The sequence below is a fragment of the Brassica oleracea genome, chromosome C5, assembly GCF_000695525.1.
Source record: "Brassica oleracea var. oleracea cultivar TO1000 chromosome C5, BOL, whole genome shotgun sequence".
Classification (NCBI taxonomy): domain Eukaryota; kingdom Viridiplantae; phylum Streptophyta; class Magnoliopsida; order Brassicales; family Brassicaceae; genus Brassica; species Brassica oleracea.
This window is the reverse complement of record NC_027752.1, coordinates 13,555,380-13,567,066: the sequence shown is the minus strand read 5'-3', so window position 1 is coordinate 13,567,066 and position 11,687 is coordinate 13,555,380. Positions and strand designations below refer to the sequence as shown.

The following is an 11,687-nucleotide window of genomic DNA, read 5'->3' as shown; positions in this document are numbered from 1 at the left end:
AATACATGTTTCTTCTTCTTGCCGTAAATAAGGCTGGGTCAATTCTAGTGACCGGATTTGATTTTAGGTTTGGATCAGTTGAACTTTTCAATAATTCAATTGGACCCCAAGAACTTTTCAATAGATCCAATTACACCCCGGATGGTGAATTCGACATATTTCAACGGGTTTATGTAGCTTAGCCTAAGGACACATTTCAGTACTTTAGATGGTTCTGGATACATTAGCTAATAGTTCAGAAAACTTTTTTCCATATATTTTGATGGGTCAACGAGAAAGCAAAAGCAAAAGCCAAAGCCACAGAGTTTTGACTTAGAATCTCTACAAGACATGTCGCTAAAAGCTTCCTCTCTCTCAAGATTTCAAAGAAGACATCTTAATGAAATTCTTGTCTTTAACAGTTGATTTGTAGAAGAAAAGAAGCTCGGAGATGGAGGCTGCCGTTCTATCGAAGCCGCATAGGCTCAAGTACGACTTCTTCCTCAGTTTCCGAGGCGAAGACACGCGTCATACCGTCGTAAAGCGTCTCTACGACGCTCTCCACGTGAAGGAGAAAGCGCTTATCTTCCGCGACAACGAAGGCATGGAACGAGGGCAAGCGATCTATCCAAGCCTCATCGCAGGCATAGAGGACTCCGCCGCCTCGCTCGTCGTCTTCTCCCCTTGCTACGCTGACTCTCACTGGTGCCTTGATGAGTTGGCTACGCTCTGCGATGTGAGTTCATCGCTCGATCGTCCCATGATACCAATCTTTTACAAGGTCGATCCCAACCATGTACGCAAACAGAGCGGTCGTTTCGTGCAGGACTTTGAAACACACGCCATAAGGTTTACCAAGGAAGAGATGCAGCGATGGAGAGGAGCTATGAAAATAGTTGGAAATCTCCCTGGATTTATTTACAGGTAAAAATACAGCCTCTGTAGTTTTATGATCATGTAGATAGATATAGACCGATGGGTTGAAGTTAGATTCTTGAACTTTTGGAAATTCGCAGAGGAGGAGAAAATGAGGATGAGATGATAGGGCTTGTGGTGAAGAGGGTTTTAGCTGAGGAGAAAAATACACCAGAGAAAGTTGGAGAATACACCGTTGGCTTGGAGTCACGTGTTGATGATTTGATGAATCTGGTCGACCTTAAATCCAGCTCTCAAGTTAAAATCCTGGGACTTTACGGTATGGGTGGTATTGGGAAAACGACCCTTGCAAAAGCCTTCTATAACAAGATCGTTGACAACTTCAAGGAGCAACGAGTTTTCATCTCAAATGTTAGAGAAAGATCGTCAGGACAAGATGGTTTGGTCAATCTACAAAAGACTTTGATTACTGAACTGCTTGGTTTGGTACCTGAGATAGAAGATGTTGACAGAGGGCGGGATATGATAAGAGAAGAAGTTCATGAGAAGAAGATTCTTGTGGTTTTAGATGATATTGATAACGTAGACCAAGTTGATACCTTAATTGGTGAAAGAAGTTGGTATGGTGAAGGAACTCTTATAGTCATCACTACCAGAGATGAAGAGATTCTCAATAGACTCTCTGTGAGCTTAAAGTATGAGGTCAACTGCTTGAGTGAAGAGCAAGCAGTGAAGCTGTTTAGTTACCATTCACTACGAAAAGAAAAGCCAACAGGGAGTCTATTGAAGTTATCTGAGAATATCGTCAAGATAACTGGATTGTTGCCACTAGCTGTTGAAGTGTTTGGTTCTCTTTTTTATGACAAAAAGGAAAAGGAATGGCTAGTTCAGCTAAAGAAGCTGGAATATACTAAACCAAATGGTCTTCAGGACGTTCTGAAGCTGAGTTTTGACTCTTTAGACGATGAAGAGAAGAAAGTCTTCCTCGACACTGCGTGTCTCTTTCTTAAAATGGACATGACGAAAGAGGAAGTTCTCGACGTACTGAAAGGATGTGGGTTTACCGCTGAGGCTGCTCTCAATGTTCTTAGACAGAAGTCTCTTGTCAAGTTCTTAGCAGACAATACTCTTTGGGTGCATGATGAGATTCGAGACATGGCAATGCAGATGGTCTGTGAAGAAAGCCTTGAGGATCCTGGAAAGCGAAGTAGACTCTGGGACCGTGGTGAAATCATGAGTGTATTGAACAGTATCAAGGTAGTTTTCTATCTACAGAAATAATATCATCATATGTATATGACATCTATTCCCATGATCGTTATGACAGGGAACATCATCCATCAGAGGAATTGTATTAGACTTCAAGAAGAAGTTTGTGGGGCAGAGCAATCTACAAAACAATCCAGGCCTCAGCTCTGCGTCTAGTTACCTGAAGAATGTATTTGTAAGATGTCCTACAAGCTCTGAGATCACCATTCCTGTAGAGCATTTTGCGCCAATGAAGAAGTTGAGACTTCTTCAGATTGATCATGTGGAACTGCAAGGAAATCTTGAACTCCTTCCATCTGACCTCAAGTGGATACAGTGGAGAGGCTGCCCATTAAAAGATGTTCCAGCGAGTTTTCTTTCTAGGCAACTCGCAGTTCTTGATCTTTCAGATAGTGGAATAAGACGAGTCCATACTTTGGGAAACAAAAAGGTAAGCCTTCTTATTTCCTCTAGCATGTGTTAAAAGTCTCTCTGCTAAAAACACTCTCTGGTCTGCAGGAGGATGAGAAGTTGAAGGTATTAAATTTGCGTGGTTGCCACAGCTTAGAAGCCATTCCTGACTTATCAAAACATATAGCCTTGGAGAAGCTTGTTTTCGAGGGATGCAAGCTTCTCGTGAAGGTTCATGCATCAGTTGGTAATTTGAGAAAATTACTTCATCTGGATTTAAGAAACTGTCCAAACCTCACTGAGTTTCTTTTGGACTTTTCTGGACTGAAGCATCTTGAAAAGCTTTACCTCTCTGGCTGTTCAAGTCTGAGTGTGTTACCAGAAAGCATCGGTTACATGCCGTGTTTGAAAGAGCTTCTTCTTGATGAAACTGCGATAAAGAACCTACCGGGATCAATTTTTCGCCTCGAAAAACTTCAAAAGCTTAGCTTAAAGAGTTGCAGATCTATTCAAGAGCTACCTATGGGGATAGGAACATTGACATCACTGGAGGAGCTAGATCTTAGTAGCACTTCACTGCAAAATCTTCCGAGTTCAATTGGATATTTAAAAAATCTCCAGAAGCTGCATGTGATGCACTGTGCGTACCTTACTAAGATTCCTGAGACTATCAATAAGCTTATATCATTACAAGAGCTGATCATCGATGGAAGCGCAGTGGAGGAGCTACCTCTAAGCCCTGGCTCACTGCCATGTTTGACTATTTTTTCAGCAGGAGTATGCAAATCGCTGAAAGAGGTTCCTAGTTCAGTTGGGTGGTTAAACTCTCTTCTCCAACTTAAGCTGGATAGTACACCGATTACAACTCTACCAGGAGAGATAAGTCACTTGCGGTTTATTCAGAAACTTGAGTTGAGGAACTGCATATCATTGAAATCTCTGCCTAGTACGATTGGAGATATGGATACACTCCATAGCTTATACCTTGAAGGCTCTAACATTGAAGAACTGCCGGAAGGATTTGAAAATCTGGAGAACCTAGTATTACTCCAAATGAACAAGTGTAAGAATCTCAAGAAGCTTCCTAACTCATTTGGAGACTTGAAATCTCTTGGCCATCTCTACATGGAGGAAACTATGGTCATGGAGTTGCCAGAAAGTTTTGGAAACCTCTCAAACTTAAGGGTATTGAAAATGATGAAGAGTGATGATGCTCCAGGTACATGCGAAAAATCTAGTTTTGTAATACCAAACTCTTTCTCAAATCTCTTGTTGCTTGAGGAACTGGATGCTCGTGGTTGTGGAATATCTGGTGAAGTCCCTGATGTTTTTGAGAAGCTTTCTTCTGTGAAGATACTGAACCTGGGAAATAATAAGTTTCACAGTCTTCCGTCTAGCCTCAAGGGGTTATCAAGTCTTAAAGAACTTTCATTGTGCGACTGTCAAGAGCTCAAGTGTGTTCCTCCTCTTCCATGTATCTTGGAGATGCTAAACTTGGCAAACTGCTTTGCATTGGAGAGTATATCCGACCTATCAGAGCTGACGATGTTGCGTGACCTCAATCTCACAAACTGTAAGAAAGTGGATGATGTTCCAGGCATAGAGAACTTGAAGGCTCTGAAACGGTTAGAAATGAGCGGATGTAATTTCCAAGTGCACCGTTGAAGTAAAGAAAAGACTGTCCAAGGTGATTTTCACAAACTTAGAAATCTCAGTGTTTGTTAACAACTTTCTTGCAATCTTGTGAGTTTCTTCTTCTCATTGCAAGTTTCTTTGAAAATGCTGCAGAATCCTAGCTTGTCTGGAAACATAACCCCGGAATGGTTCTCGCAGGGCCCTGTCAGGTTTTTTGATGAAGGTGAAGCCAGCCCAGAAGGCGACTCTACTCATACATGATCTGCTACCAGAGAGAGTAAGAAACTGCACACAAACTGTTAACAAAAAGACAAAACGAATGTGTTCTCCATCCTTGAAGACATGTGTTTTGGCTGTTGTGTTTTTTTTCTGTAAAAGTATTTTCCTTCTTCCTCTTCAGAGTGAACAGAATCAACTGGATAAATCGGTTTCTGTTTGATCTGCCAGATGAAAATTTACTCAATACAAGAAAATTGACCTTCACAGCTTGTCACAGTAACAAACAAGAGAGAGACCAACAGATTATCTAAAAGGAAATGGTGACAAGACGATGTTATTATTACTAAGTGGGGTCGAGGTTCATGTGTCTATGCTCTCAGCGAGACGCAGACGTCTCTAGATCTACCTCCACCATAACCTTTCTTTTAAAACTCTCTCATGTCTTATTCTTAAGACCAAACCCCACATCTAATCCAAAAGATATCATCACAACACACCAAACTATGCTTTCACCCTTTTGACCATTAAAAGATGAAATCAACAGTTCAAAACAAAGAGACATTTGGAACCTAAGGAATGAATTATAGACCAAATGCCAAGAACTTGTTAGCTTTTCACAATACAATAATGAAACAAGGCGAAAATAAATCTTCTCATCCCATACATTCAAAAGAGTACATTAATGACCCAACGAATGTACAGAATTTTACAACAAGCAGGACACAAGACAACACAAGAACAGTAAGAAGTAACAACAGTGGGAGAAGCAACAAAGAATGAGATATAAAGTAAACAAAAGGCTTTTGATACAGAGTAGATCCCTCATACCTTTCTAAAGTTACTCAAGCTTCTTGTTTGTTGAAAACCAGTGGAAACTCATCATAATGCTCAGAAACACCATGTTTATCCGCCATGTTCTTCAAAGACTCATATACCTGAACCATCGTCGGCCTCTCCTTAGGCCTAGACACAACACAGCTACACGCTATTTTCAAGAACTGCAATATCTCCTCATCGTGCCCTTTACCGCTAATGCTTCTATCAATCGCGTCTTTGCTTCTACCAGTCCCCAAATACTGACTCACCCAGTCTACCAAACTCCCTTTAAACCCTTCCACGCCGTTTATAACAGACAACGGCTTCTGCCCCGTGACCAGCTCAAGAAGCACAATCCCAAACCCATACACATCCCCTTTCAAAGACGCAACCATGGTGCTGGAATACTCAGGCGCCACGTAACCCAACTCACCCAAATCTCCGTTATTAAACGAGCTATCGTTCGAGTCCCGAGTCCCAACCAGCTTAGCCAAACCGTAATCAGTAATCCGAGCGTCGAAATCATCGTCAAGAAGTATAACATTGGAGCTAATAAACTGGTGCAAATACGGCGGCTGGCATCCATGGTGCAGCCAAGCTAAACCTCTAGCAGCTCCCACGCCAATCGTAAGCCGAGTGGGCCAATCCAAACCAGCATCACACAGTCCACCGCTATGCAACTGAGAGAACAGTGTGCCATTAGGCATGTGCTTATACACCAACAGCCTCTCATCCTCCACAACGCAATACCCTAGAAGGGGAACCAAGTTGGGATGTCTAAGCTCGCCTAACTTACTCATCTCCGACTTAAACTGTTTCTCACCGACCCCACAAGCGCTAAGCCTCTTAACCGCGAGCGCAGACCCATCAGGCAAATCAGCTTTGTACGAGACGCCGGTTCTGGAAGAAACATCGATGTTCCCTGAGCTAAACTCGTTCGTTGCTGCCATGAGATCATTCAACTTGATCTTCACGATAGGTTTCTGAAACAAAGTGACTTGAACAAGCTTGTGGGACCGAAACAAACCAATCCAATCGCTATCGTCTCTAGACTTCCCAGCGCCGTATCCTCCTCTCTTCTTCCTCCCGCTACCTTCTCTCATAAAGAACCACCAGAAAACCGCTAAACCGACACACAGCGACCCGACAGCCCCGAGAACTCCCGCGACCACAATAATAGTTAAGTTCCTCCCGCTCAACGCGCCGCATCCCGACAGGGGCTTCCCGCAGAGACCGTTATTGTCGGAAAAATCGACCTCCCCGAAACGAGACAGCTCGGAGGGTATCGTGCCGGAGAGTTCGTTTCCAGCCAAAGAAAGCCGTCTTAACCGATCTAACCGGCTCAATTCGGTGGGAACCGAACCGGAGAGCTTGTTGTCGCTGAGGACGAGAGCGTTCAAGAACTTACACTCCACGATCTGAGTCGGGATCGGGCCGGAGAGTTTGTTACCGGACAGATCTAGAGTGACGAGGTAAGGAAGCCACGAGCAGATTTGGGAAGGAATCGCGCCGGAGAGATCGTTCCCGGAGAGATCTAAAGACTGTAGGCTCCGGCAGAGCTTGAGAGACTCGGGAATCTGGCCGGCGAGCTGCATAGATTGGAGCTGGAGAGAGATGATGCGATTCTCTTTCTCGTTCCAGCAGGAGACGCCGGTGAGCTTGCAAATCGATGAGGCTGAGGAGTTCGGGAAGGACCAGGAGGTGAGTCGTGACGAAGGGTCGGTGAGTGACTTCTTTAGGCCTTGGAGACAGAGGACGTCGTCTTCTGCGAAAGAAGATAGAAACGAGCTGATGAAGAGGAGCCATAAGAGAGTCTTCATAGGTGGATCTGTGAAGATGATGTCTCTCTCTCTCTCTCTCTCTCTCTAGGGTTTGTTTTTCCTCAGAGAAGTTCGATGGCGGAAAGAACGCTCATTGACTGTGTTACTGATGAAAAAAGGAGACAACTTTATTTTTTCCTCTGTTTTGTTTGACTATTTTTTTCTTTTTTTTAGTCATTTTGCAGAGATTATAATTATTAATTTGTTTATACTATTTGTTTGTTACTAGCTGGTTTGTTTTGTTTGGGAAAAGCATCCAGTAACTAAACGACGCCGTTAGAATAGCATCTCTGAGAGTCAGAGAGAAGATTCAAGTCAGTTTGGTATCAAATCCTTGAAAAGGAAAGGTAGTTATTCTTTCTGGGTTGTCAAAGTACAAATCAAGAACTCACGACTCTTTCTTGTAATGATGATACGACCAACATATCAAATACTTGTAATTAATATGACTTTATTGGGATTTATTTTTATTTAATATAGGCTGGCTCATTCATTACTCACAAGAGTATAACTTGCAAGTTGATGGTGATAGAGAAAAAAAGGTCAAACTAGAACTAAAAAGATCCTATATTTTGGGCAATGGGCTTGTATACCATTACTAACATTTCAGCCCAAAATGTGTTAGGGTTCGCTAGTTTTTTTCTTTCCGGTGACTTGTAGCCTAGGTGACCGGAAAAGAGAACAGTAAACGATATAGCCGTTGATAGTGTGGTATGTTTGGATAGAAAACCGCTTTTAAATACCACTACTATTTTACTTTCATGATTGGTAATCGTCAAATTGGTAATATCCGTTACCACTGCCATAACGACAATGATTAACATGTTTGGTCTAAAGATTCCTTCAAGCTTTATCTTTATCATCTTACTGACAACTTTCTTACCGACAAAAATATAGTCCAAACAAAAATCCAAAAGACCTTGGTAAATAAATATTAATTCAAAAAATATTGAAATTTACAAATGTGGTAAACTCTATTAAACAAAACAAAATTAGAAACCATTTCAATTCTCTCCAACAAAAAAAAAACAATTAAATAACAAAAGAAGTAATATTAATGTATACTCGTCAAATGTACATAATCTCACAAACCAAGTAACCAAAAAAAAAAGAAGTCAATCTTGTTGTAGTTGTTGTTGCCTCTGCCACGGCAAATAACCAGTCACTTGATCAGCAAAATTAGACAAAACCAAATCCTTCAAACCAGTATCCCACACTTCACAGAACCGTCTGTTCCAATCAACCGGCTCAATAGCCTCTGTACCAAGCCCTGGAGCTCGATCTTTAGACCCTTGGTTCTGATTCTCTCGCCAGTCCACAACATAAGTAGCCACTCTCCTCTGAAACTTCGCTTTAAAAGTATCCCAAACTTGGTACTTGTAATGGTTCACAACCGCAACACTCTCCAACAAACTCATATGCCCTACTCCTTCCCTCATCTGAAAATGATGAACCTCGTTCAGCAACGAGCTCGTTAGCATCTCTGGTCGGATTATCGACTTGTGTCTCTCCGGATTCGCTTGTCTGCAAGTGTAACCAACCGTCACGCCTTGCGATGGAACTGTAGTTAGACCGGACGGACCGTAACTATGACATTCGGTTCTTATCTCTCCGACCAAACCCCACGAAGTGTAGTTAGACACAAGAGAGCTTAAAGCGTTTTTGCTAGGTAAGCCTTGAGAGCGATGCGTGGGGAAGTAGTAGAACTCGTCCACGTCGAAGAACCCGACCCAGTTGCATTCATCTTTGGCTCTAACCGCACAATGCGAGAAACCAGCTTCTTGAGTCTTGATCCACGGCCAGACGTGTCGGCTCACATTGTAATTCTCTGAGTTGAGCAATTCAATCTCCTCTTGTATATCGTCGTCGCTGTTGTTGTCGTATATAAACCAACGCTCGACGCCTAGCCACGAGTGGTACATAATCCATTCACGCAAGAAGGGGGCTTGGTTCCATAGCATCGTGCAAACACAAAGCTCATGCTTCTTCACCTTCACCACACTACTCTTCTCGGAACCGTAGACTCGCGCTACGGATGGTAAAGCCGGCGTGGATCTTCCTCTAGGATCGATGTGGATCACGCTCACTCGAAACATCTCCGGATTTAGCTTCAAGCTCTCAGGCAAAACACACCTCACAACTTCTTGCGCTGCAGCGAGAGCTTGAGTGACAAACACTTCAACACCTGTCTCGAACTGACATTTGTAGTAAGAAGGATCTGACTCCTTGTGAGGTCTTCGAGTCAATCCTTTGACGAATACAACCACCGTGTCGCCGTCGATCACTGCCTCGTAACCAACTTTGGCCCAATCATGAACCTTCTTCTCATCACTCATCTTCTTCTTCTTCTTCACTAAATCTCCACTGAATTGTAAATCAACAGACGAAGAATAGTTCAAAGGAGCGTTAGGGCACCGAACAACCGATCTGAACTCATCGAATTCATCACTAGAGATCGACGGCAACACCAAAGTCTCTTCCTTTCTTCCTCCGTGATAAACACAAACTAGTTCCTTCCCACCTCTCCCGATTATGGTGGAGAGAATCAGCAGCACATGGTCGGGGAATTGGACTCTGTCTTCGACTCTCAGCGGAGGGAATCTACCGTGAAACGAACGTTGAATCGAATCCATCGAAGACAAGACGGAGAGAGCAGGGACGCGGAGAGACGGTCTCAGAGAATCGGAACGGACAGAGATTCGGTCGGAGGATAAGAAAAAGAAGAGCAAGACGAAGAAACAGCAAAGGCATATCGTTAGATACCTTAGAGACAAGAACTGTGCTTTAGGTTGATGCTGATGCTGTCTGTTCCGAACTTTCCTCTTCTTCCCATGCTCATACTCCAACATCATCTTCTTCCTCTTCTTTCTTTTTTTTTTCTCCACTAAATTTATATAAAAATCAAAACTTTTTCTTCTGGGTGGGCGGGGATAGAGCAGGGTGCTATAATAAACTGATCTGAAGAAGGTTTTAGTCGGGGGAGAAGAGATCTGGTTTTTGCGCAGGCCGACCAAAGTACCTTGTTCTTCTACTAAAGAAGGAATATATATATTTAATTTAATGAATTTCCTTTTCCTTTTCTGAAATAATCGTTTTGTGATAGAGAAAGGAAAAGAAACAAGGAAGACGCGTTTGTGTTGTGATGAGTCGCGTTAGGCGTCGGCGTTTTGCAATAATATTGGAAAGCCACCGATTAATACTAATAATTTTCCGATTACGTCATTTTCTAATGGATTAATGATTTTTTGTTGTTTGTTTAGTAATGAAGGCGAGAAAGATGCCACTAGTTTTGCGACTTGTGGCCATCCAAAGATGCTTACAACGAGGTGGACCATTATCGTCTTTTTTATTTATGTACTGTATATTTATAATGTTTTGGGTTTGAAAAAAAGAGGCCTATGATTCTCCGACAGTTGTGTTGCGTGGTCTTTTAGTTAATTGTTTCTCAATATTCGCCGGAGGGGAGGACCAACCCTGTTGGTACAAAGCAAGATTGTGATTATATTATCAATTTGATTCCAGTGTGTGTATCTATACAATTGGTCGGTCTGGGTTGATGAGTTAAAAATTACAGAGAAAAATGACAGAGAAGCCGTATTCTTTTAAATGACGTTATAGGATACTTCCTCCGGATACGAATGTACGATGTTCCATCTTTTTATCTTGTATATAAATATATGATGTTTTGAGATATAATTAATGCATTTAGTTTTAAAATTTAAACATAAATTAAAAATATGAATGGTGAAACTTTATTGATATAACTAAAAAGTACCAATTAAAATAATGTATTTATTGTTCTTAATATGTGTGTAAAACCTTAAACTGTTATAAACCAAGTGGTGATCGACCCATATCAGGCCCAAACCGTCCGGCCCATAAGCTATCCATCCGGCCCATTCGCTAATGATTTAGGCGAATGAGAGTTTACATTTATTTATACTTGATGTTTATCCTTTTCCATATGTATTTAGGATAAGTACTATTTTTTATTCCTATTAGGAATAAGATTTTCTTTTCTCTTATGACGGTCTAATACTTGTATAAATGTAGACCTCTGGTCATGAGTAATAATAGGCTTACACATCATCTCTTTTATAACACGTTATCAGCACGATAGTCTCTAACCCTAAGCCCCCACGAAATTTCTTAAACTCAGCCGAATATCACAAAACCCTAATTCCGGCGGAACTTCAAAGAAATCATTCTCCCAAACCGTGAGGACCCAGACGATGAGCAATATATCAAATTGAAGCTCTCGCCAAGACGAATCAGACGCTGCAAACCGCTTGTCGATCCGATCACTGACGCACCGTCACGCTCTGCTACATTAGCTCTTTCTAGACGTGATCAAGTAAACCAGACGTGATCAAGTAAACCAGACGTTCTCCTTCTTCCATGTTCGTGATCCGACCAATCAAGCAGCCCGTCCGCGACCCGACTCGAAGAACGATCAGCTCGCGGCCTCCTTCTCTCTTTGGTGGTCCAAATCTACACTCCATAAGTTTCTAAAGGTAAAACTCGAAACTTAAAAGAACCTACACTGAATTTGGTTGATTGATAAAGATCTGAACCATTAAAATTTGAAGAACCCTAATCTAGGATAATAGAAACCCTAACATATGGAACTAAGTTTTGGTTAGATTGTTTTCCTGTTAAGTTGATAGATCAATGGCTGTTAGG

The 11,687-nt window shown here is 42.0% G+C and overlaps 3 protein-coding genes across 3 annotated transcripts; 1 reads left to right on the top strand and 2 right to left on the bottom strand.

Annotated features, from left to right (window-relative positions):
- Positions 1 to 257: 257 nt before the first annotated feature.
- LOC106293161 (disease resistance protein TAO1-like) lies at positions 258 to 4,632 on the top strand. Its single transcript, XM_013728833.1, has 5 exons — positions 258 to 903; positions 996 to 2,112; positions 2,183 to 2,554; positions 2,623 to 4,201; positions 4,303 to 4,632. The coding sequence occupies exons 1-4, from the start codon at positions 431 to 433 to the stop codon at positions 4,177 to 4,179; spliced, it is 3,519 nt and encodes a 1,172-aa protein (XP_013584287.1). The 5' UTR covers positions 258 to 430; the 3' UTR covers positions 4,180 to 4,201; positions 4,303 to 4,632.
- Positions 4,633 to 5,012: 380 nt separating this feature from the next.
- On the bottom strand, positions 5,013 to 7,181 carry LOC106293162 (probable inactive receptor kinase At1g27190). Its single transcript, XM_013728834.1, has one exon. It carries the CDS (start codon positions 7,002 to 7,004, stop codon positions 5,211 to 5,213), a length of 1,794 nt encoding a protein of 597 aa, XP_013584288.1. The 5' UTR covers positions 7,005 to 7,181; the 3' UTR covers positions 5,013 to 5,210.
- Positions 7,182 to 8,041: 860 nt separating this feature from the next.
- Positions 8,042 to 10,058, bottom strand: LOC106293163 (UPF0392 protein At1g27200). The gene has a single exon (XM_013728835.1). The coding sequence runs from the start codon at positions 9,854 to 9,856 to the stop codon at positions 8,120 to 8,122; it is 1,737 nt and encodes a 578-aa protein (XP_013584289.1). The 5' UTR covers positions 9,857 to 10,058; the 3' UTR covers positions 8,042 to 8,119.
- Between the last annotated feature and the right edge of the window lie 1,629 nt (positions 10,059 to 11,687).

Coding starts and splice junctions, on each gene's coding strand:
- LOC106293162 (XM_013728834.1), bottom strand. CDS start 7,004: ATGAAGACTCTCTTATGGCTCCTCTTCATCAGCTCGTTTCTATCTTCT.
- LOC106293163 (XM_013728835.1), bottom strand. CDS start 9,856: ATGATGTTGGAGTATGAGCATGGGAAGAAGAGGAAAGTTCGGAACAGA.
- LOC106293161 (XM_013728833.1), top strand. CDS start 431: ATGGAGGCTGCCGTTCTATCGAAGCCGCATAGGCTCAAGTACGACTTC. Junction 904..995: donor CTCCCTGGATTTATTTACAG/GTAAAAATACAG, acceptor GGAAATTCGCAG/AGGAGGAGAAAATGAGGATG. Junction 2,113..2,182: donor GTGTATTGAACAGTATCAAG/GTAGTTTTCTAT, acceptor TCGTTATGACAG/GGAACATCATCCATCAGAGG.